Genomic DNA, 26,413 nt, shown 5'->3' on the forward strand with positions numbered 1-26,413 from the left:
TACCGCTTTTATACCTAAATTCCGCGTCAGACCCGGAGGTTGGAACAGGGTTCCAAACTGAATCAGACCTGGAATTTAGCCGTGCTGACCCAGGATATTCCTGAGTCGGCGCCGTTCACACCGGAGCCTGGTCTTCAGGGACCCGGCTCTTCCACCGTGGAAGTGGATGCTTGGAAATGACGTCATCTCCAAGCACAACTGAAGCCAGCCAATCGGACGGCATGCGGCGCGCTCCAGGTCATCGTGACCCGGATCACGCCATTTACACTGCAGGGTTTCATGAGTCATTCCTGTGCTAAACCCTGCAAGTTACCTGGGTTGGATTGCCGGGTCACTCGATCCAGGAATCCAACCCTGTCCCCTTTTACACCAGGGAGCTACACGGGTTAACCCTGCAATAACCCGGGTTTTAGCTCTGGTGTAAAAGGGGTATAAGGTTTATGGATAGGATTAACATTAGTCTTCAGTGACCATCCTCTGAGATAAATCCTGATCTGCTTGAGAAAGGACCTGTATCTGATTGTCCAAGTGTTAGGTTAATATGTTTTTGCTGATAATTATGAATCATACAATAACACATGATAATTTCTTAGAATCAGAAGTTTTGACTTTTTTTCACCTAAAAGAGCTACCTTTCCTATAAAGCTTTATAAATGTATTGCCATTTTAATGCACAGAGAGTTGCACCTAATAACCACTGCTAATATAATTCATTATAACAATTAGAATGGTGGGTAATATTAATTAACAATCCCAAAGGGACATTACTCAGTGGAAGTAGTAAAAAACCACATATAACCAGATGAATACCGTATATTATAACTGTAATAATATCAGAGAGTGTAATACACAATTAATTAACAACTGTTAACAAGGTACAAGGATTAGGCAGAATATAAAGGTTAAATAAATAAAAGGTCAGGGCTAGCAGCAAACAATCTTAGTATAAAAAATCAATCATGGGTCAGAAACACAAGAACATACTAATTCAACCAGGTCCTATAGCAGGGAAACACAACTGAGCCTGAATCTCTCACCAGCAAAGTGCTCACTGACTAGAGAGAAAAAGACTATATGCAGTGCACCCTATGCAGAGCCCCCTGTTATGCAATGCTCCTTATATGTAGAGCCCCTTATATGCAGAGCCCACATTATGCGGTGCCCCTTATGCAGAGCTGCTTATATGCAGAGCCCCTTATATGCAGAGCCCCCCTGTTATGCAGTGCCCATCATGCTGTGCTCCTTATATGCAGAGCCACTTATATGCAGTGCCCCCTATGCAGAGCCCCCCTTTTATGCAGAGCCCCCGTTATGCAGTGCCCCTTCTGCAGAGCACCTTATATGCAGATCCCCCCTGTTATGCAGTGCCCCTTATGCTGTGTCTCTTTTATGCAGAGATCCTTATATGCAGTGCCTCCTATGCAGAGCCCCCCTGTTATGCAGTGCCCCTTATGCTGTGCCCCTTATATGCTGTGCCCCCTATGCAGAGCCCCCCTGTTTTGCAGTGCCCCTTATAGGCAGAGCCCCTTATATGCAGTGCCCCCTATCCAGAGCCCCCCTGTTATGCAGTGCCCCTGCTGTGCCCCTTATATGCAGAGCCCTTATATGCAGTGCCCCCTATGCAGAGCCCCCGTTATGCAGTGCCCCTTATGCTGTGCCCCTTATATGCAGAGACCCTTATATGCTGTGCCCCCTATGCAGAGCCCCCCAGTTATGCAATGCTCCTTATGCTGTGCCCCTTATATGCAGATCCCCTTATATGCAGAGCCCCCCTGTTATGCAGTGCCCCTGCTGTGCTCCTTATATGCAGAGCCCTTATATGCAGTGCCCCCTATGCAGAGCCCCCGTTATGCAGTGCCCCTTATACTGTGCCCCTTATATGCAGAGACCCTTAAATGCTGTGCCCCCTATGCAGAGCCCCCCTGTTATGCAGTGCCTCTTATGCAGAGCCCCCCGTTATGCAGCGTCCCCTATGCAGAGCCCCCCATTATGCAGTGTCCCCTATTCATTGATGGCCAGCGGTGGCTCTTAAAAAAAAAGTTCTTACCTTTGAATAACTTTTAAATAGGGGCCGAGCTGCATTTCCAGCGTCCCGTGCTTCTGAAAATGGAGCCCGAGGAGTGTCCAGGGAGTGGCTAACTTGGTCGATATCGACGATCGTTGTTCGTTCATATCTTTCAATATGAACGGTATGAACGATTTGGGCTTCAGTATCGAGCAAGTTGGCCTGCATGTATGGTCGACCTCAGATATCGTTATCGTCTATACGGCCACGAGCAGGGGCTGACTGGCAACTTTTAGCCTGGGGGGCAGACACAAGTAAGTGGCCCGGTTTTTCTACCAGCACATTGCAATTGGGAAAGACTCATGATAATAGCGGGTTGGGTATGGGATCCCGGCTGTCAGAATCCCGATAAACCCTCCCACTCTCCCTACCCTAACCCTCCCTCCCCGGTGCCTAACTCTAACCTTCTCCCTTAGTGCCTAATCCTGACTGGGGGACACTCAGGCCCCAACTGATGGCTTCGCATGACTATCTCACAGGCCTTTCCGGTGCCTAACCTAACCCTCCCCCTAGTGCCTAACTCTAACCCTAAACCTAACATTCTGATACTTACCTTCAGGACGCTGTCACCCGGTATTCTGAACCCGGGATCCCGGCCGTCGGCATGCCGTGTGACAGGATGCTGACTACATCCCGATAATAGCCTCTGTAGGTGTGCTTTAACTACCCAATGAAATATATGAAAAATTGTTATGTCAAAGAGCTATAAACAAATACAAAGACCAGCCCCATCCCGAACCAGAAACCATTCTAGTGATGATCCCTACATAATGCAGGAACCATTCTACTCACCATTATACAATGCAGGAACCATTCTACTCACCATTATACAATGCAGGAACCATTCCTGTGACGATTATACAATACAGGGACAATTCTTGTGACAGATATATAATACAGGCGCAATTTTAGTAACAGGTATACAATATAGGGACTATTGCAGTGACTGGTAATTATGATAATTTATATAAAAAAAAAAGTATGGTTAATAAATTCCCATTCTATAAGTAAAAAATAAATAAACATTACAAATGTGGCATAATAATAATGTATTCTACTGCTTGTTAGTGAACAATAAGCATCCCAGGTAGAATATCTGCATTATGTTCACAGGCTATGGAGCTGCAGCACATGTACTGTTTTCATTAAGGCAATGGAACGGCAAATATCAATTAATTAAAAACCTCATATGGGAACTTATAGGCCACAGTCAAGCAAGAGTTCAGCGCATCTAACAATGGCAGCAGCAGTGAAAGTGTTAAATACATGTTTTTACTCATTCACTGACTTAAAATAGTTTAGCAGAACATTGTACAGTAAATATCAGCAGCCTACCCAAGATCCTGGAATTGTGTCTGGCTCTTTAACAGAGCTATGTCTTTTGTCAAGTCTCACTGTCACATGCATAGCTGCACCTAGACATTTTTGCACACTGGGCATCCTGTCCTGTCTTCTTTAATTTCACGTAACATATTTGTTTTTCTAGTATAAAGCCGGAGAGACTTTAGATTATTCAAATAGTGGGCAGTAACCGGTATATAATATACAGAGAGTGTTGCAGTGTCCACTATTGTAATGCAGAGAATATTACGGTGACCACCATATAAAGCAAGGAACATCACAGTGACCGCCGGATAATGCAAAGAGGTTCTCAGTGACCACCAGATCAGGAAGCGTCGCAGTGATGTGCCATATAATGCAGAGAGGTTCTCAGTGACCACTAGATCAGAGAGCGTCGCAGTGATGTGCCATATAATGCAGAGAGGTTCTCAGTGACCGCTAGATCAGGAAGCGTTGCAGTGATGTGCCATATAATGCAGAGAGGTTCTCAGTGACCGCTAGATCAGGAAGCGTTGCAGTGATGTGCCATATAATGCAGAGAGGTTCGCAGCGACTGTCAGATCAGGGAGCGTCACAGTGACTGCCATATAATGCAGAGAGGTTCTCAGTGACCGCTAGATCAGGAAGCGTCGCAGTGATGTGCCATATAATGCAGAGATGTTCGCAGTGACCGCTAGATCAGGAAGCGTCGCAGTGATGTGCCATATAATGCAGAGATGTTCGCAGCGACTGTCAGATCAGGAAGTGTCGCAGTGATGTGCCATATAATGCAGAGATGTTCGCAGTGACCGCTAGATCAGGAAGCGTCGCAGTGATGTGCCATATAATGCAGAGAGGTTCTCAGTGACTGCTAGATCAGGAAGCGTTGCAGTGGCTGCCATATAATGCAGAGAGGTTCGCAGCGACTGTCAGATCAGGGAGCGTCGCAGTGACTGCCATATAATGCAGAGAAGTTCGCAGTGACCGCTAGATCATGGAGCGTCGCAGTGATGTGCCATATAATGCAGAGAGGTTCTCAGTGACCGCTAGATCAGGAAGCGTTGCAGTGATGTGTCTTATAGTGCAGAGAGGTTCGCAGCGACTGTCAGATCAGGGAGCGTCGCAGTGATATGTCATATAATAGAGAGGTCACAGTGACCGCTAGATCAGGAAGCGTCGCAGTGATGTGCCATATAATGCAGAGATGTTCGCAGCGACTGTCAGATCAGGAAGCGTCGCAGTGATGTGCCATATAATGCAGAGATGTTCGCAGCGACTGTCAGATCAGGAAGCGTCGCAGTGATGTGCCATATAATGCAGAGAGGTTCGCAGCGACTGTCAGATCAGGGAGCGTCACAGTGACTGCCATATAATGCAGAGAGGTTCTCAGTGACCGCTAGATCAGGAAGCGTCGCAGTGATGTGCCATATAATGCAGAGATGTTCGCAGTGACCGCTAGATCAGGAAGCGTCACAGTGATGTGCCATATAATGCAGAGATGTTCGCAGCGACTGTCAGATCAGGAAGTGTCGCAGTGATGTGCCATATAATGCAGAGATGTTCGCAGTGACCGCTAGATCAGGAAGCGTCGCAGTGATGTGCCATATAATGCAGAGAGGTTCTCAGTGACTGCTAGATCAGGAAGCGTTGCAGTGGCTGCCATATAATGCAGAGAGGTTCGCAGCGACTGTCAGATCAGGGAGCATCGCAGTGACTGCCATATAATGCAGAGAAGTTCGCAGTGACCGCTAGATCATGGAGCGTCGCAGTGATGTGCCATATAATGCAGAGAGGTTCTCAGTGACCGCTAGATCAGGAAGCGTTGCAGTGATGTGTCTTATAGTGCAGAGAGGTTCGCAGCGACTGTCAGATCAGGGAGCGTCGCAGTGATATGTCATATAATAGAGAGGTCACAGTGACCGCTAGATCAGGAAGCGTCGCAGTGATGTGCCATATAATGCAGAGATGTTCGCAGCGACTGTCAGATCAGGAAGCGTCGCAGTGATGTGCCATATAATGCAGAGATGTTCGCAGCGACTGTCAGATCAGGAAGCGTCGCAGTGATGTGCCATATAATGCAGAGAGGTTCGCAGCGACTGTCAGATCAGGGAGCGTCGCAGTGACTGCCATATAATGCAGAGAAGTTCGCAGTGACCGCTAGATCATGGAGCGTCGCAGTGATGTGCCATATAATGCAGAGAGGTTCTCAGTGACCGCTAGATCAGGAAGCGTTGCAGTGATGTGTCTTATAGTGCAGAGAGGTTCGCAGCGACTGTCAGATCAGGGAGCGTCGCAGTGATATGTCATATAATAGAGAGGTCACAGTGACTGCCAGATCAGGGAGCGTCGCAGTGATGTGTCATATAATGCAAACAGGTTCGCAGTGACTGCCAGATCAGGGAGCGTCGCAGTGGCTGCCATATAATGCAGGGAAGTTTTCAGTGACCGTCAGATCAGGGAGCGTCGCAGTGGCTGCCATATAATGCAGGGAAGTTTTCAGTGACCGTCAGATCAGGGAGCGTCACAGTGGCTGTATATAATGCAGAGATGTTTGCAGTGACCGACAGATCAGGGAGCATCGCAATGGCATTAGAGATAATGCAGATCATAGCAGTAATCACCAGATAATGCAGAGACCACATATAACACAGATATTATAAATATACCCCTCACACACAATAATAATACCCCCCCCACATACACACACATTACACCATCCCCAGCACCGACAGTATTAAAACATCCCCTTCCCAAGATAAAAACTACACCCTTCCCCATTGCATAAGTATTCCATCCCCCCCCCCCCCTCAAATATAATTTTAAACATGTTCACACCTACACTGGCACTTACCTTTATGGAAGGGGGATGTGTCTCTGGTCCCTGAGGAGGTCCAGTGTACAGGAAAAGAAGAGACAGGATATGAGGATGGAGTGACTAGAGAAGGGGAGGAGACTCGGGGTGAGGGGGCGGGGTCTTTGGCAGGGACAGGAGGAGGTAGAATAAAATAGGCTGGCAAGGTAAGAGAGGGGGCGGGGCCTCCTGGTGAGCGGGCAGGGCTTTAGCTGGGGACAGGAAGGAGTTTAAAACAGTCAGAGAGAGGAGAGGAGGGGGTGGGGTCCTGACCAGGGACAGGAGGGAGTACAGTAGATTCAGTAGTACAGTGAAGCGTCAGATCTAGAGTAGTGACAGACAGGGGATAGCAGGGGCGGAGACTCAAGGAGGGCCCGAGGGGAGGGACAGACTCAGACAGGAAGCTACTTGTGCACACTGACTACACACAGCCCCTGCTGCGGAGCGGACTCGGAAGGAGTGCTCAGTATGCAGTCACAAGCTGCATGAATGTGACAGACAGCCCGGTAACAGGCAGAGAATGCTGCCCAGCCGCTCTGATGGTTCTATTGTCGGAGCGACTTGCAGAGCACTTTCTGCCTGTTACCCGGCCGTCAGTCCTGCATGTGCAGTGTGTGACTGCGGCCCTCCCTGAAGGAAAAGTGCACCGGCCCGGGGGGCATATGGCACCCTGCCCCCCGGCCCAGCCCGCCTCTGGCCACGAGCATCGTTGGTCGTTCAATGCAAAAAAGTAAACGATATGAACGATATAACTATAAACGATATCGTTCATATCGTCCTGCAAAGTTGGACCGTGTGTATGCACCATAATTCAACCATAACCTATAGCAGGGAAGCACAAATGAGCCTGAATCTCTAACCAGCAAAGTGCTCACTGACTATTTATTCCGGTATGATCCAACAGGAGTCTGATTGCGCAGGAGTGTGCGATCAGCATAATTGTACAGCCAACAGTTGCAGAATAACTAAGCACATCTTGGTCACTAGGAAACCATGTTTTTAAGCAGCAGCTCATTGCAGATGAACCGCATTGTTCTAATAATAGACACCTATGTAACATCCTACCGCCAAATACATATACTTGTCTTTAGTACCTATATTCCTCTCTGCACAGTACTACCTATTAGTACAAACTCACATGAAGGCCAGTTTGCCCATAGTTCCACACTGCTCATTCCCCCAAGTGGATAGATCCTTGTTGAACAGAACCCCTTTATAACACAGCCCCCCAATGCCAGACAATATGCACAGAGCCCAACTGCATACAGTACCTCCAGTCTAATGCATAACTCTTCCCTGGAGTAGTATTGCTCAGAGGTAAGCCACCAATATTAGGTCCAGATGGTGCAGGAGTCTACTTCTGTACAAGAGCTTAATCTCTCACATCAGCTATTTACTAAATATGTACTTTGCTATCTTTTTTCTTTTTGTATTGTCTATTTACTTATGTTATTGGTAAAAGAGACATAATAATGTCACTTAAGAGTGTTCCGCCTTTTGCAGATATCTACGACTTCTAGATAAGCTACAACTGTAACATCACGTATTCACGGAAGAAATGTAATTTGCATTACAACTGGGAATTTTCCATTATTCATCTGAACAGAAATTGACACCTTGGACCAGTAGTTACTATGTAAAATATTAACTGATACTTCCTTTGTTTCTTTTTAATGCGTTGATGTGTCACATTATAGTAACACATTCAAGGAAATGCCATGGCATTACTTGTTATTGCTAAAAAGATAATGTTTATATGGTCTATGTCACCTATGTGGCAATCTGGTCGTCATGAAACTAGAAGATGCTGTGAGGCAGAGAGAATATAGCCTTCCTAATAGTTTCCACTGTCCTCAGGACAAACAGCAACCTGTTCCCAGCCTGACTCAGCGAGCAGGTATATTACTGGCAGGGTGAAAAGACTTTATAATGATGATTTAGGGTAATAGTGGGAATTCCAGGTGTGGGATCCTACATGGCTCAGTTGTTATGCGAGGACACTACCTAAGGGGGAATCATTATCCAAAGGTCAACAACCCCTTCAATAAAGGCCACTGTTAGCTACAGGATTAATATGTTCACAACTCATTTTGAAAATAGCTTGTACATCAAAAATTTAAATTAACACATCACAATGAATCAGTATCGGACAATAAACAATACTTTCTTACACTCACTTGAAAATTGTGTATCATTTTATTTGTTAGTTCTAACAAGTTACCTAATATTAGATGTTATTCAATTTAGACTTTCTATTCTCATACATTTTGTTAATACAGTAATATTTATTATTAATTGATCTTTTCTATACTCTGAAAGTGTGAGAAATAAACAGCTTGGAGATACATTATTTAGAAAACAAAGCGCCCAACAGGTGAATTGGATGTACAGGTAAGGAAGACAGCGCTTCTCTAGTACTTTGGATCTACAAGTTGTTTGTACCGTACTGTACTGTAGATACACCAAAAGCTGTTAAACCTCGGAAATAACTGCGCAAGCCTTGTGGATACCCCTATACTTACACTCTGATAATAAATAGTAAATGTTAAAAATAGTTTATGCCATGTATTTTGTTTAATGCTTGTATGTATACAGCAATTTGTTTTATATATCAACAGACTTCTCTTATATCAATTCATATACTTCAGTCTTCTCAAATTTTTTTAAGAATATGTTTATTAATCAATTTTAGATAATAAAAAATAAATTTCTTCCATTTTTTTATGTAAATTCTATTTTTAGTCTTAGAATCTAAATATTTACTCTTACATTTCTCTGATATTAGCCCTTAAAACTGAACTCAATCAAGCTTTGGGGGCTTATTTATTAAACCCAAAGATATTGTTCAATCCCCCAAAAATGGCTGTTTTCGTAGAATTGGCACATTTTTGACCATCAGGGGATGTAACAGGTAACACAGCAGGTATCGGCGATCTCTGTTCGTTTCCCCTTTCTATGATCACAAATGTAGTCCCCAAAGCTTTCCATGGGCACTGCATAATAGCCTAGTGTACCAAGCTACGAAATTTTGCAATTCACCCTAGAAGATACAAGGATAAGAAAATGACTCTGAGATTAGGAATTGCAGCAGAAGAATAATTTACTATAAATAGAAGATTCTCAAATGTGTTTTGCTGGTAACTGACTATTGACATCATAAATTCTCACAGGGAAATAATTATACTGTTTTGGGAAAACCCTCTGATTATCATTTTCTACCTTTACAGTCTGTTTACTCAGGTAATCTTTATTTTTATTCAGCACTCAGACTTTTATTGTACAATATATAAAATACCTGTTAGATTACTACTGCAATTTGCTGCAGGAAACAAAGTCACATGATGTTGTAGACATCCAACACACGGATCTAGGATTGATGGTGTCACAGCATGTGTCAAATAAATTTTCCTTTTATATAGCTTTACAAAGTCTCAAAAACTAGATTGTAACAACAATAATTAATAATAACATTTTGTGTTAATACCATAGAAATTAGACATGTAATGGCAAATTCTTTATCCATGCATTATTTTAAGTAGAAAAATAAACAGGCAGCAATAAGTTACAAACGAACTTAGCACCATCTATATATATATTTAGTAAGATGTCTATGAGAGTATACTATATAATGGACATACCACTAACAACACTGGGCATGAGATCAGGCAGATTGATCAAGGTCCCTTATTGAGCCTTCATGCCTTGTTTCTACCAGTTTATGTACATATTAATTATAAGTATTTATAATATCCAACTCCATAATGTATACAATCAGTAAGTTAAAATATTGGAATATGGGTGTGGCCACACAACATGGTATCTGAAGTCATGCGGTGTGGCCTCACGGCACTTTCCCGTCTTAGCATGCCGGCTGAGCAGAGCACCAGGAGGCGAAGCTGCTCAGGCAGACCTTCAGGCGGTCGAACTAGTCCTGCAGGTCATCGGCCCTTCTGGTATGGAGTCTATGTATTGAGAAACACATGCAGTCGATAGCAGAACATTTCCGCTCTTCTTCCATATTTGCACAGAGTTAGGGCAGAGGCAGGTCAGAGACAGGGCGCACATGTATGGTAATGACATTAATCATTACTATGTGGGATGTATTCCGCTCTATCACCTCCTATCTGCTCCACAATCCTCCATCACCTGGGAAGTGGCTGGGTCAGCTCCACTGTGTTATATAAAATAATTTAGAAATTGTTAGGTTGATTGATGGGACTGCATTGGGCCAACATTAGGTCTAGGGTATAAGTAAGTAGGATTAAAACTATTATGTTAAGGTTGCTTTTATTTAAACCTTTGTTTGAGCCATGTATTATAAAAGACTCCTCTCATTAAACAGTAGGTCTCTTGTCTTTCTATTCCACCAGGCAGTTGAAGTAGAAGGACTTCTTTCCAGGCTCTTTAACTAAGAAATGTATCAGCAGACCCCTTTCTTAATGGGTCTAGTTCCAAAACCCCCTATTGTAAATTGTCCTTGGCAACATATACATTTTACCTGCCCTGTAGGTCTGAATGTCTTCTTTTCTGTAAATTTCTAGTATTAAGAGCTTCAGCACTGTCTCCTCTCTTCTATACATACTGGGTACTAGGACCCAGAGTCAAAGGAAGGTACGACTTCTGACTTGATGATGTCACCGCTGGTCTATTGCTAATGTGCAGCTGGCACCATTTTTATTGTGTAGAGTGTTACAGTAGTTTGCAGATATACAATACTTAGCTCCAGAGACACATAAATACTGCTTTTAACCCCTGTAATACCACTGTTCTGCTTACCACTGATACCGCTGTGTTACGCTGTTACCTGTTATCAATAAACCCAGCATACTTGTTAAGGACAATAATACGAAAATTAGTGGAGCGCTTATTCCAATTGGTGATCTAAATGTTTACACAGCAGCTGACATATAGAGGAGACTGCCAGTTTCCTCTCAACAGATACAAATAATCAAAAAGAATATATCTGCGCTAGGGTGCACATAAACAACAATAAAAATGATTATTAAAATTGACAATTTATTGCACATAAAAATCCAGAACTGCAGTTCCTATTAGCATTGGTACCAACAAGATTCAATTTAACAAATTTAATTGCATAGGATGCCCTAATGATTTCTGTATAATTAACCATATGGTGATGGTAAATAGATTAATCTCATAGGCAATTGATAACTATGAGACACAATTAGCAAATAAATAATGGGTTGATGTCCCACCACTGGAGGGGAAAATGAACCAGGGGAAGACAAGTGACAATTGTCTAAAAGCGTAGGGCATTCACAGTAACCCCGGTATAGAACTGTTAGTAATTCCCAAAATGTGGTCCCATGGAAAATCCTGATGGAGAATAAAAACAAATGGCCAAGTTGTATATTCTAATAAAGTGGTATTGTCTAATCGCCGTCAGTGAAATCCACGATGTAGAAAGGGGACTCAGTTTAAGGATCCGCGGTGCCTATAAAATACGGGGGACACAGTGTGCTGTACTCAAATGTGGATGATAGTACAATAGCCGCTCACCGTCAGCTCGAGTCTCCCGGGTGGGTCCGTCTGCTCCAGCAGGTTCCCAACTCCTGATGGTGCAGCACGCTTGAATGCTGCACCGCTGTGTGCGCTCTGGCACAACACCGCTCCCCGTTGACACAGCTGTCCCAGGGGGTCCGTCTGCTCCACCAGGCTCCAGGCTCCCGGTGGTTAAGTACAGTGGGCAGTGGCTGATGGCGGCTGGTGGCGGCTAAGAATTAGTGCTGATGCGGTCTCCAAATACAAACAGGAACAGATGCAGTGCTGGTTAGATCCCTTGACGTGTTTCTCCCCTCTCACAGGGGTTTTATCAAAAGGCTAAAGAAACCATTATATCCATGAGTTCATTTTTAAATGGGTCATGACCAATCAGAACTTCAGTAAATCACCATTATTCATTTGAAAGCTAATTGTATACCATTAACTCATTGTTGAAGGTTTAAAATACATCTCAACATATTTCATTGTTAAACAATTAGTTGTTTAAAGACATACAATACAAATCCTTTTTGGTTGAGACTCTTGCTGGGTGAATACAAAAAAATATATTAAAATTATCAATCATCCAAAATGATCAACTATGCATTCTTTTATTAGTTTATTCAAAACCAACATAAATATATATAATATATAGATACCCTCCAATTAAATAATATAGTTTAATATAAAAAAAAATTTTTTTTAAACAATCTTGAAAATATGACTACATAAAAACAACAACCATAAAAATTATAAAAATTAAATACCTAAAGATGAATTATTATAAAGAATATATTAATAAGATTGAATAGATATATAAAAAAATTTTTTTATACAAAAACCCTACAATATAGGACAACCCATCCATATAAAGGTAAATAGATAAGTCCCCTATTATACAATAATAATATTTTGAAATATAAAGAAATATATATATAAATAAATATAAGCAGAAGAGATCAGAAATCTGATTCAACCATTTCGTTAAGCCCCTCTGGATATAAAGTCCGTAATGCATGCATCCAATAGGCCTCATGGATGCATAGTTTACGATATCTATCCCCCCCTCTAGGAGTGGGGGGGATAAATTCAATACCTATAAGTCTCAGACCTTCAGGGCTCCCAGAGTGTTTCAACCGAAAATGTCTTGAGACACTATGTGTATCTAAACCATTAAGTATATTCCTCCTATGTTCTAAAAACCTTGTTTTTAAACATCTTGTGGTACGTCCTATATATTGCAAGAGGCATTGACACTGCAATAGATATATAACATAAACACTGTTGCAGTTGATGAAAGACTTAATAGAGTGCTTAACAAGGGAATATTTGGAGGAAATAGATAGAGTTTTATTCTGGATGTAACCGCACGTTATACACCGTGATTTAGAACAAATTGTAACAACTGACAATTTTAGGTAACCAATCTGTTTTCATAGATTTAGCTTCCAATGTCTTATTTCTCTTACAGAAGCTTGGAGCTAATATATTCTTGAGGTTGTCTGCCTTTTTAAATATTATTGTCGGTTTCACTTTCAGCTCTTTTTTCAAAAGTGGATCCAAAAGTAATGTTTTATAGTTCCTCCTAAAAATGTTCCCAATCTGATGAGAACAGCTGTTATATTTAGAAATAAAAACACTCGATTATTATTATTTAATTGGAGGGTATCTATATATTATATATATTTATGATGGTTTTGAATAAACTAATAAAAGAATACATAGTTGATCATTTTGGATGATTGATACTTTTAATATATTTTTTTGTATTCACCCATTAAGAGTCTCAACCAAAAAGGATTTGTATTGTATGTCTTTAAACAACTAATTGTTTAACAATTAAATATGTTGAGATGTATTTTAAACCTTCAACAATGAGTTAATGGTATACAATTAGCTTTCAAATGAATAATGGTGATTTACTGAAGTTGTGATTGGTCATGACCCATTTAAAATGAACTCATGGATATAATGGTTTCTTCAGCCTTTTGATAAAACCCCTGTGAGAAGGGAGAAATGCGTCAAGGGATCTAACCAGCACTGCATCTGTTAATGTTTGTATTTGGAGACCGCATCAGCACTAATTCTTAGCCGCCACCAGCCGCCATCAGCCACTGCCCACTGTACTTAACCACCGGGAGCCTGGAGCCTGGTGGAGCAGACGGACCCCCTGGGACAGCTGTGTCAACGGGGAGCGGTGTTGTGCCAGAGCGCACACAGCGGTGCAGCATTCAAGCGTGCTGCACCATCAGGAGTTGGGAACCTGCTGGAGCAGATGGACCCCCCCGGGCGGCTCGAGCTGATGGTGAGCGGCTATTGTACTATCATCCACATTTGAGTACAGCACACTGTGTCCCCCGTATTTTACGGGCACCGCGGATCCTTAAACTGAATCCCCTTTCTACATCGTGGATTTCACTGACGGCGATTAGACAATACCACTTTATTGGAATATACAACTTGGCCATTTGTTTTTATTCTCCATCAGGATTTTCCACGGGACCACATTTTGGGAATTACTAACAGTTCTATACCGGGGTTACTGTGAATGCCCTACGCCTTTAGACAATTGTCACTTGTCTTCCCCTGGTCCATTTTCCCCTCCAGTGGTGGGACATCAACCCATTATTTATTTGCTAATTGTGTCTCATAGTTATCAATTGTCTATGAGATTAATCTATTTACCATCACCATATGGTTAATTATACAGAAATCGTTAGGGCATCCTATGCAATTAAATTTGTTAAATTGAATCTTGTTGGTACCAATGCTAATAGGAACTGCAGTTCTGGATTTTTATGTGCAATAAATTGTCAATTTTAATAATCATTTTTATTGTTGTTTATGTGCACACTAGCGCAGACATATTCTTTTTGAATACTTGTTAAGGACTTTCTGTGTGGCCTAGCAGTCACTTTCATATTCCGCCTGACATCTATTGCGACCACCACCGCAATAGGGTATATCAATATCTTGTTCTGCATGTAAGTAATAAGAGCCCTTACCCATCATTCCCTGGTCAATCCTCCAAGTCTTTTTAAAGTCCACCGATTTAATTTATTTTCTGAAGTCACCTGAACTAGGAGGAGATCATGTGGATCAGAAGAGTCTCACTCCTGCCAGCACCCAGCACATACTGTGGAACTGAAACGATGGTGAAAATAAATATTAGAGAAATGGTTTGTCTCAATCAGCTGTGGCCGTAACCTCCAACTACAGCGATTTCTGTCTAGTCTACAAACAGCAACAGTAGTGCGCTTCTTCCAAACCCTTGGAGTATTCAGTCAGTAGGAGGATAGAGTTTATTTCCATATCAATGAGGTCAATTCACTAGCTGCGAGCCCTGTAAGTGTACACATACGCTGTACTTATGGTAGCCCAGAGATTGCAGATTTTTGTTTGCAGCATTTTCTGGCCAAAATCAGGGCATAATGGGGGTAAGTTGGCGTGCCGTTGCTGGTGTTTCCATGTCATTGCAACATCACATTGCAGGGCTAGCGGTTAATCGAATTGACCTATATGTCCCTCTTTTCTTTCAGAGTATTCCACTTTTAGGCAAGAAGTACAAATCTTTATTGTTAAACTTGACTCTTGGCTCCTCTTATAAAATTTACACAAAATATTCTTGAAATGGGTGTTATCTGGGAATTTGCAGCAAACATTTTATGATAAATAGGCCCCATAGGCTTTGATCCAAGATATTAAAAAGTTCTGTAATATTATGATTCTGCTAGCATTAGTATTATTAGTATTATCAAACGTATTATTAAGACAATATTAACACAGCTACAAAATTGTGCACAATATTTTGTTATATAGAGTGATTAAATAATGATTTAGCATTTCTTGTTTCAAAAAAATATTCAATTGTTTTAAAATAATGTAAAAACTGATAAATTTAAAAATTGTCCTTTATGCATGTTTTTAGAAAAATACAATTCCTTCCTCTTCCCCACACCTTCCAGGGGAATGTAACATGTAATTGCTGCAAACACTAAGGACCTTTTGTATAACTCAGAGATACAATAGAAACAAGACTTTAACCTACTTACACAACTCTAAGATCTTCCAAAGTGACGTCACTTTTTCTTTTTTTTTAATATAGCTCAGGGGTTTGGCTTTGTATATTTAATGGAAGCATTTACATACAATCATGTTTTGTTAGTGCTATTAAGTGTAGACAGTCTCCATAAAGTCACTAAACTGTTATAAAGTTATTAACTACTTCTGGATTTTATGACATCAAGATAATTTTTCAGATTTCCTCATTGTCAGATTTGCTCATTGGACAGAATAAACACAACAATAACATTCATAAGACTACAATAAAAATAAAGTACGTGTGTGATTGTGCGTAACAGAGGATGATAACAGCACTAATTATTGTGATATATCTAAGCAATTTTATACTTAAGGCCCCCACACATAGTACGATATTATGCACCATTTGGCCGTTTTCTATACATTGAAACGACAGAACGTGCATAATATGTGCACATCATGAGTGTCCACTCTCGATAGCGATGACGAGGCACATAACCGCTGCATGAAAGATAATCTCGTCCACAATCCGGTGGCATATCGTTCAGTGTCTATGCCTGAACAATATGTAACATGTATCTTCATGATGTTGCATGCATGGATCAGTGCGATCCATCAGGCAAGACACAGCTGCATGGACGGATCAGTGTTAAAAAAGTGTAACCCCCCCAAAAAAAAATATGGCGTTCCCCCTACAGACAGACACACGCAATAAGCCATAACATTAAAACCACTGCCAGGTCAAGTGAATTTCATTAGTATTTCCAGTATGCAGTGATCCAAAGAAGGACAACTGGTGAACCAGAGACAGGGTTATGGGCACCCAAGGCTTATTGATGTGTATGGAGAGCGAAGGCTAGCCCATCCGATCCCTCACAAGAGCTACTGTAACACAAATTGCTGAAAAAAGTTAATGTTGTCTATGTCAGAACACACAGTGCATCCAAGCTTGCTGTGTATGGAGCTGCGTAGGTGCAGAGCAGTCAGAGTGCCCATGCTGACCCCTGTCCACCAACAAAAGTGCCTTCAATGGTCACATGAGCATCAGAACTGGACCATGGTGCAATGGAAGAAGGTGACCCTGTCTGATGAATCACATTATCTGTTACATCATGTAAAAAATTGTTGCACTGAGGTTGTGGGTTTGATTCCCACTATGGCCCTAACTGTGTGGAGTTTGTATATTCTCCCTGTGCTTGCGTGGGTTTCCTCCGGGTGCTTCGGTTTCCTCCCACACTCCAAAAATATACTAGTAGGTTAATTGGCTGCCAACAAAATTAACCCTAGTGTGTATGTGTGTGCATATGACAGGGAATGTAGATTGCAAGCTCCACTAGGGCAAGGACTGATTTGAATGGACAAATATTTTCTGTAAAGCTATTTAAATAACTGGTAATAAATAAATAAATATCCATGTCTCTGTCAGTCAGTCAGTGGAGGAGTTATCTAACACCACTATGCATGTTTCTGAATAAGTCATGCAGATGTTAAAGAAACGTTGGTTATTGGAGTTACAGAGTAGTATGTAGATGGGCGCACAGCTATAGCTATATCTAATGAACAGTCATAGGACAATGTATTAACCTGACATCTGAGCCCATTGTAGCAGGAAGTCTGGGTGCTATCCCTTTCCCTATTGTTACACATAATCATATGACAAATGCCCTAAACACAACCAATACCTTATCTCATAATTATTGGGGAATAATGCAATTTGTGCTTTGCATACACAGGTATTACTTAAAAAGTTCATATTTCCAAATATAATAAATTAACATACAGACATATCTCTGCCCAGAGACCTCTTACAAATAAAAAATAACATTGACAAACTTTTTATGTAAGTTTAGATTAGTTTTTATTTTTTTTAAGATCAATATACAGTGTATGCGACTATACTTTTAAGGTATAAAAGAATAAATCAAATTTCAAATAACTCCAGGTCATCAGATAAACCTGTATTGCTGGATTTATCAAACCATTTTGTATTCTAGTGCTCTTATTCCTCATATAATTCAGTTATACAGTGAGTGCAGTATGTCTTTATCATACTGGGCTGATAGCTCTGGAAAATAGTGTTCATGACAAACTCCACATTTGTATTTGTACCAATAATAACTATTTGTTTGAGAAGCAGCCAGCTGTGTGATAGGCACAACATATTATATCAGGAAATATTATTATCAATTACAAATCCCCGAGGCTAAACTCAGCTGATGGCAAAATTAATATTATTATCAAAATGACATTTTAATATATGTTAAAATATTAAATATACAGTAGTTAAACTTTGCAATAAGAATTTGGTCAAGTCTGCTACTGTATCTAACAATTTACTATTCTGTATTGTGAGTGTGTATTATAAAGTGAATTGTTATGTCAGGTCTATCAGTTTGTCATCATCAACCTTTCAGTTGCTAAGATAATTTCTGAGTAGGAAGATAAAATATAAATACAGCTATATATTACAGGTTGAGTCTCCCATATCCAAATATTCCGAAATACGGAATATTCCGAAATACGGAATAATTTTGGCATGACTGAGATAATAAAACCTTTGATTTTTGATGGTTCAATGTACACAAACTTTGTCTAAGGCACAAATTATTACAAAATATGGTATAAAAATACCTTCAGGCTGTGTGTATAGGGTGTAAATGAAACATACATTTATTTCTTGTATGTACACAAACTTTGCTTGAGCCAAAAAAGTATTGAAAATATTGTATAAAATGAGCTGCCGGCTGTGTGTATAAGCTGTATATAACACATAAATGTATTCTGTGTGTATACTGGGGTCCCATTCCCAAGATATTTCATTATGATATGCAATTATTCCAAAATCCGGAATATTCCGTTATCCAAAATACCTCTGGTCCCAAGCATTTTGGATATGGGAGACTCAACCTGTACCATTGTTATATTATCACATTCCTATAATTATAAACACTGTAGGACTTAAAAAAGTCATTAAAATGCCTAAGTCTTACATCATCTTACAGTGATGACAATAGTCATTAGTGCTATCCTGGGAGGTGTCTGCACTTTCCCAGAAATTCCCCCAGCACAAAACCTGAACCTGTTTTCTGGGTGTGAGCTGCTCGTGTAATGCCCACATGCACAGTATCAGCACCAGGATATATAAGGACGTACTGTATATATTTGGACATTCACATAAAACATCCCTTCAACCAACACAGAATTTGCCATCACCGAAGAAAACAGTCCTCATAATTTTAAAACATATCTTACTTCAAGATGCTTTCTGCAGCTGTTAAAGTAAGTACTATGTGTAATGTAAATATGTCACTTTTTATTATTGAAAACTAGAAGCTTCACAACCACGAGATGTATTCATAAATATTTCACATTTACTAAATATGTTAAAACCTTAGCTAAATGAACATACTAGCCAATCTGAAAATATGCAAATTGTTACCATTGTTTATTATTGTATATATATATTTTTTGTTAATTATTATATTCTATTTATGTATAATTTAACAATATAAATTGTGCATGTATAAAAATGTAGACGTGTATATCTAACTTCCCAACATGATCCCTGCCATCACTGATGTAACAAAAGTAGTTTAGCATTTGTTAAGTAAGCCTTAAATAGTGGAAATGTAAACGAGGCTAAGAACAGATATGTTACTGGAACAGTTATAGGTAGGAAGCATTTCTTTACAACTTGGCAGTTCTATGGAATAATCTCCCAGCATTTGTTATAGGGACTCCTAAGAAAAAAAAATATATAGAAAATGCAATTGGAAAAAAGTAAAATATATAAGATAATTACACCCTAATATAATTTACAAAGTTTTATAATGTTGCTAAAGTGATATGTAATGTAAAGGTACAAAGCTTTAAATAACTGTATAAGTAGCATGGAACAAAGAGACAACTTAAAATAGCTAAAAAACTGATTTAATCAATATTCTGTTTAAACAAAATAAATGAAAGTGTATAAGCTTTAGTTCATACATAGACTGTGTAAAGGGTAGGTCCCTCTGGTGGATGTAACAAGCAGCACAATATGATCAAGCTTCATAGGACACGGTTACAGTGTTCATGTTGAGGATAAGACCGTACACTGGTTAAAGTTGAGCTGTTTATGGATTTCACAGCACATAAAATACATTAATGCATAGAATGTTCACATAGTATTTAAAATATGGAAAGGCTTGTTACACAATTAGATAACATAGGTGTTAAAATTAGGGATGTGCAGGCTCGGATAGGTTCGAGTTTGCACGTTGAGTTCGGATTTTTCCCTCCAAAAAAACGGAACTCGGAAAGAGGCAAAAGGTCATCTTACATGGACGAACATCATCATTCCAGGACAAAAGTCCAGGGATGATGATGTTCGTCCATGTAAGATGACGTTTTGCCTCTTTCTGAGTTCCGTTTTTTTTGAGGGAAAAATCCGAACTCAACGTGCAAACTCGAACCTATCCGAGCCTGCACATCCCTAGTTAAAATGAAACTACAATAAATAATGTATGTACTTACAATATTTCTATAATTCTTAGAACACAAAGAAACTTCACCAACTCTCAAGGCACATCCACAAGTCGACTGCGAAAGGTAATTATCCAAAAATGTATATATTTTTAATGTTTCCACTGTAACAGATCTGGCTTTGAAGTTAATATGGTGATAATCCTACTGCAATCAATTTATAAATACAATTGGGTGACACTGTTATGGTTCCAAAAAACATTGGGCTATATCACACAACTCTATAATTACTACTAAGCACTAGAATTGAATAAAAACAGGGTAGATACTGTTTTATTTTGAAGCATTTAAAAGGCAGATAGACATATTTTGGAACCCTTGGATGAATTTCTTATAAATAGGGTTTCATCTGATTAAAAAAGGCACCATTTCACAGGAAAGGAGAAAATGAGTACAAAAAAAGAAATATAACACAGGAAGGTCAGGAACATTAATGTGGTATGTCTCTTATCAGTGGCTGTAGGACAACAGGTAGAAGAATCCGTCACCAACAGTTTTGCATCATTCATCCATGAGATCCGCCGCGATCACCTCTCTGATATTGTGCGGCACAGAAGTAAGCGCATGATCCTGGACAGCATTGGGGTCGGACTGGTCGGCAGCACAACTCATGTCTTCAATATCGTGGTGAAATACTGCCAGGTAATAATACATGGACATGATCTGTGATATTGTATATTCTTATCTGGGGCAATGGGATAAACACACCTCTTGTCGTCACATTTTTATATGGCTATGTTATACATTATTATTATTATTATTATTATTATTATTATTATTGATAATAATAATAATAATTATTATTATTTTATTATTAATTGTTGCTTCTCATAGACACACTCACTTATATCCACAGATTAATAATCACTAACAATAAACTTGCAAAATAAAATTACAAAGAAGTAAATAGAACTGAGCCCCTTGCTCTGGGCACTAGAAGACCTGGATCTGATCTCCTTAGTTACACAAGTTAAATATAATTTGAGTCTTTAGAATTTCTGTAAATATTGACATTATATTATTTCGTTTCTTCAGGACCTATATTTTTCAACATATGGAAATTCTGCCCTTTCTTCTGTCTATGGACAGAAAGGGTTAAAGCTCTCTCCGACCCTGGCTGCCTATGCCAATGGAGTTGCTGTAAGTAGACTTTACTATAAATAAAAATAAAATAATATTTATGATATAGCTGCACAGTCCATCTAATCATTTCCCTGTCACCATAGGTTCACTCCATGGACTTTGATGACACGTGGCACCCTGCCACACACCCTTCTGGTGCCGTGCTTCCTGCCATCCTGGCACTGTCACAGATACTGTCACATGGCAGAAAGATCAGTGGTGAGGAACTGCTGACGGCTTTCAATGTAGGGATTGAAATACAAGGAAGACTTATGGGTTTCTCCAGCGAAGCAAAGAGCATTCCTAAAAAGTGAGTACTTAGGAGCTCATTCTAACCTGGACGCAATGCACGTTCGCTCGTAGCTGGCTGATTTTTGCTTTCTGCGCATGCGTATAAGATGCAGTGCGTGTGTGCAAGTCAGTCTTAGTGATCGGGAATCGGGCGCTCAAAGTACATAGACTGAGCGCCAGAGCCGTAACTATACTTTTTGGTGCCCTGTGCCAGAAAGAGCATTGGCGCCCCCCTCATATTTCAAAGGGACATAATGCACCCAAAAAAGGGCCATGGCTTCATGGGGAAGGGCCAGGGAAGAGATAGGAGAGGCCAGGAGATGCTGGGGATAAAATAAGAGGAAGCTACAAGCAAGAATGATAATAAACAGATATTTGACAGGCCCGAACAGCGCCCCCTGACCTGTGGTGCCCTGTACGATGGCACCGGCCACACTACCCTAGCTATGGCTCTGCTGAGTGCTACTTTGAATGACAGATAGTGCCGTTTGTGGGTGGTGTCAGAGGAAGGTCTATGAAAACGGGGGGGTGGATGTGTGAATGCAGTGTGCTCTAACGGCGTTTCATGGGTGTGCATAATTAGCATGAAGGCGTAACTGTACACGTCACCTGGTTGTATTTCAGCCTGCAGCAATCGCAGTGCTTGCGGCAGGGTAGGGTTACCTCAAGGGCTACGAGCAGCTACGATGGCTCTCGATGTTACTGATACTACATACACTTCCTGGAGATGACGTGTGTTGCGAAGGAAAAGGGGGCGTCTTTAGACCGGCGTGCGTTCACTCTGCTGTCACTCTCTAAGACATAGAAGGCATCCTTAAGCCTCGCTGTGCGATCGCGGAATTTGCATATCCTGACCCTTACGGCTGCGAAAGTGCGCTGCGTTGCGTCCAGGTCTGAATCGCCCCCTTAGTCCCAATGGTTGATGAAATGTACTTCCTATTATTGTACCAATTATGTGTTTACTTGTATAAAGAGCTACATATTTATTATGGTGGCTTAATTGTTAAGAATAAATGCATATAAATGTTTGTATACATTTACACAGATTCTAATTGCAAACTGGGTATATAGAAACTTTTCAGACATCAATGTATATTTAAAGTCTCCCTTTGAGTATATGCTCCATCCAGCCATTTTTCCCCAGGTCCATTTTAGGTGTTCTATATAACTGTATCTATAGTGTCCAGAACCACCAATTAGGAGGTATAATTCCTCAATTATTTGCCTAAACTATTTTGAGGTCCTGTCTGACAAATTCAATACTGAATGCAGGGGGAGCGGGTACAGACAACATGGGTCTTTGTAGGGGCAGTATTACAGGGGACATGTAACCATGCCCCCATGTGATGCTGTGATCATGCTCCCTGTACAAGTGCTGAACCTCTGTGTAGGCAAACGCAATAGGTAAATATTTTACCAGGGGTGTAGACACACTCCCTCCAGTGATCACACCCCCATGAGTACCCAAACCCGCCAGAAGTCCAGCAGCCCTGTGCAGCACTCATGGAGCTCAGCATCTGTTTCCAGCCTATGCCAGGATTGTGTCTATAACTATTAACACTATCTCTGTAACACCAGACTCTGCTGAGCTCCTGTTTGGCATAATCCAGATCTCTCTTGTCTGTCTCCATCTGTTCCTCTTTCTCATATTCCCCGGCTCCTGCAGGTTACACCACAACTCATCACCAGATCTTAAATTACTCAGATCCTCACTGAGCTTTACACTCACACTTACTTATACAGTATATATATTATATATGGCCATGGGCAAAACAAGGACACTTTTCTTAGAGCTTGGGCACTATAAGGCAGGAACATCTCACTAAAGAATACTGCAAATATTATTATATAAGATAATTTGCACATGTTATTGTTACATAAATAAATAATATAGTATTATTTTCTCACTACAGATTTCATCCACCGTCTGTGGTTGGCACCATGGGAAGTGCTGCAGCATCAGCCAATCTCCTCTCATTAGATAAAGAGCAATGCACTCATGCCCTGGCAATTGCAGCCTCCCTTGCTGGTGCTCCTATGGCAAATGCTGCCACCCTGGCTAAGCCCCTGCACATTGGCAATGCCACTAGGTTAGGTCTGGAAGCTGCTATCCTGGCTGCTAAGGGAATGGAGGCCAATACACTCATACTTGATGATGTGCCCGGCTGTGCTGGCTTTAGTGCTTTTTATGGTGATTACCAGCCTAAGCCATTATCTCCCCCAGGAAAACATTATGAATTTCTTCTGGAGAAGCAAGACATTGCATTCAAGTCTTTTCCTGCACATCTAGGGATGCACTGGGTCGCTGATGCTGCTGCTTCAGTTAGAAATACATTTGTCCAACAATATGGCTCATTTGACCCATCCGATATTCAGTCTATTGTTCTTAGAGTCCCAGTATCCAAATACATTGACAGGCCCTATCCAGACTCAGAACACCAGGCTCGCCACTCTTTCCAGTTCAATGCCTGCACCGCACTCCTAGATGGTGAAGTTAACGTCCGTTCCTTCCATGAAGACACCATGTTCCGTAATGAACTCCAGAATCTCCTGAGCAAAGTGGTGGTGGAGCATCCTAGAGATAATGAAGCCAACTTTGACAAGATGTACGCCGAGGTGGCTCTGCTGCTGAGAAATGGGGATGTGATTATAGGGAAATGTGACACTTTTTATGGACATTGGAGAAAACCCCTGAGCCGGGAATCCCTGCTGAAGAAATTCTCCTCCAATGCCCGACATGTCCTGCAGGAAGACCAGGTGCAAGGTGTAATACAGATAGTAGACAATCTAGAAAGTGTCAAAGACAGCTCCCTACTGCCACTGCTACTCCAATAACTCATATAAGAATTATTATTACTCTGTTTACAAGAATTCTAAACCGGGACTTTAGTATGTTATTTATCAATCAGTGTACTAGGATTTATGACAGATCTGTCGAATGTATGACACAAAAATCATACCATTAAAATAGCACAATTGTAACACATCTCAAAAATCAAGATTAGTTATATATGTAAAGTGTGTCATTGCTACTTTATTATAATATTTTTGAAGCTGGGCCTCATCACAGCTCTAAATCTCTGGTCTAGAGAAGTCCGATGTGTATAGTGAGTTTTGGCAATCTCTACATACTGTATCCTGGCCATATTAATGAAATGAAGGACCTGTATTGATGGTGAATGCAAGTCTATTGCTACCAGTTCAGTGTCATGTCAGTGACAGGTACAGAGACCCCTGTGCACATGTGACATCCCCCTCCGCTATGTTGCTGAGCTGTAGTATGCTGGGAGAATATACTGAGTGGTAAGATGTACTGTTAGATCTAACAATTTCATTTATTTCTAGGAGCAGATGCTCTATAAAATAAAAGTTTTGTTTGTTAGTTTACTAGGAAGTAACAACATTAATAAAGCACGGGGCACTTTGTGTCACCTGCCTCCCATATCTTACTGGATCCTAATGAATTAATAAGCTGAACATTGTTCAGGCCAACAAATTGGCTACCTTTAATAAGTGTAGGTGAGGAGCCCATTAAGGAAAATGGGAAATGATGGGTTATAAGATTTCTCTTGGCCTCTCACACACATCCTATTATATTTGGTTTATTTGTTTTTTTTTTAATACATAAATATGATTCAACACATTTTGTTGTTGGTAATATTTACATAGATTTGTATTTTATAATATTTTTACGTATTTATAGTTGCCTGGTTAGTCATTCAGAAGTGTTCACATATGAACCACAGATTTGGGTTATTTAATTTGTAATATAGTTTAGAATAAAAAATCAAAGCTGCTGCTGTATTTGCTAGAAAACAATACTTTATATGTTTCTTGCATTAAATTGTATTTGAAAAATAACAGTGACCATTTATTCATTTTCTTTATTAAAGTGTATAACTTATGATGGAGAACCAATTAACTTATCAATTTGGGTAGAGTTTATAAAGGCTGTTCTTACTGATTATTTCTTTAATCATTGACACTTTATTATATATTATTTTGTCAGCTGAATAATTACAATATCTGTGCAACTACAAATGCAAATTATGAAAGAGAGATAGAGAGAGAGATAGATAGATAGATAGATAGATAGATAGATAGATAGATAAATAAATAATCTATTATATAATAATACACAGAAAGACGTATTATGTACACGGTGCAGGGAGACACTTTGGGTCTGATTCAGAACCGCAGGTCATGACTATGTTAATGGTGTTGAGTGATATTTTGCTACTGCACATATGTGACACTCCCTAAAGACTCCTATAGCTCAGGGGTTATGCAGAGTGTATGCACAGAGGCGCTGCTGCGATTCAAACGCAGGGTATCAGAAATGTCTTGGAAAAGTGTCGGGCGTTCCTGGGTGGTGACTGGGAGGTGGCTAAACGGATGTATGGAGATAATCCGTCTTATGGGCGTTTAATTGCGCAATAATGCTGGTGCAAGTTTCAACGGTACAACAGATGGCAGCATCTAAAGACGCACCAGGCGGTATTACAGCATCTACATGCCCTCAAACTGGGCGTCTCAGTCCTTGCACATCCATACACACGGATGTATACCAGGAAAGGACAATGTAGTTCCATTTGCATAAATAGGTAGATGAGTGATCGCCAAAAGTTGCAGTTGCGTCTGCGTCCACCTCTGACTTTATGAGCTAAAGCACCATTCATGATAATACAGCCTATTAA

The 26,413-nt window shown here is 40.6% G+C and overlaps 1 protein-coding gene across 1 annotated transcript; it reads left to right on the forward strand.

Annotated features, from left to right (window-relative positions):
- The first annotated feature begins 19,037 nt into the window (after positions 1-19,037).
- On the forward strand, positions 19,038-24,551 carry LOC148453600 (cis-aconitate decarboxylase-like). Its single transcript, XM_088461949.1, has 6 exons — positions 19,038-19,058; positions 20,315-20,369; positions 20,758-20,945; positions 21,339-21,443; positions 21,530-21,735; positions 23,630-24,551. Exons 1-6 carry the CDS (start codon positions 19,038-19,040, stop codon positions 24,549-24,551), a joined length of 1,497 nt encoding a protein of 498 aa, XP_088318075.1.
- Positions 24,552-26,413: the final 1,862 nt, after the last annotated feature.

This window comes from Taudactylus pleione, unplaced genomic scaffold, assembly GCF_031769625.1.
Source record: "Taudactylus pleione unplaced genomic scaffold, aTauple2 ptg001126l, whole genome shotgun sequence".
NCBI classification, from domain to species: Eukaryota; Metazoa; Chordata; class Amphibia; order Anura; family Myobatrachidae; genus Taudactylus; species Taudactylus pleione.

What these genes read in the sequence shown, in the direction of transcription:
- LOC148453600 (XM_088461949.1), top strand. Translation starts at nt 19,038, where the DNA reads ATGCTTTCTGCAGCTGTTAAA. An exon ending in TCGTGGTGAAATACTGCCAG is followed by an intron (nt 20,946 to 21,338) that starts GTAATAATACAT and finishes TCGTTTCTTCAG; the next exon opens with GACCTATATTTTTCAACATA. An exon ending in GCAAAGAGCATTCCTAAAAA is followed by an intron (nt 21,736 to 23,629) that starts GTGAGTACTTAG and finishes TTCTCACTACAG; the next exon opens with ATTTCATCCACCGTCTGTGG.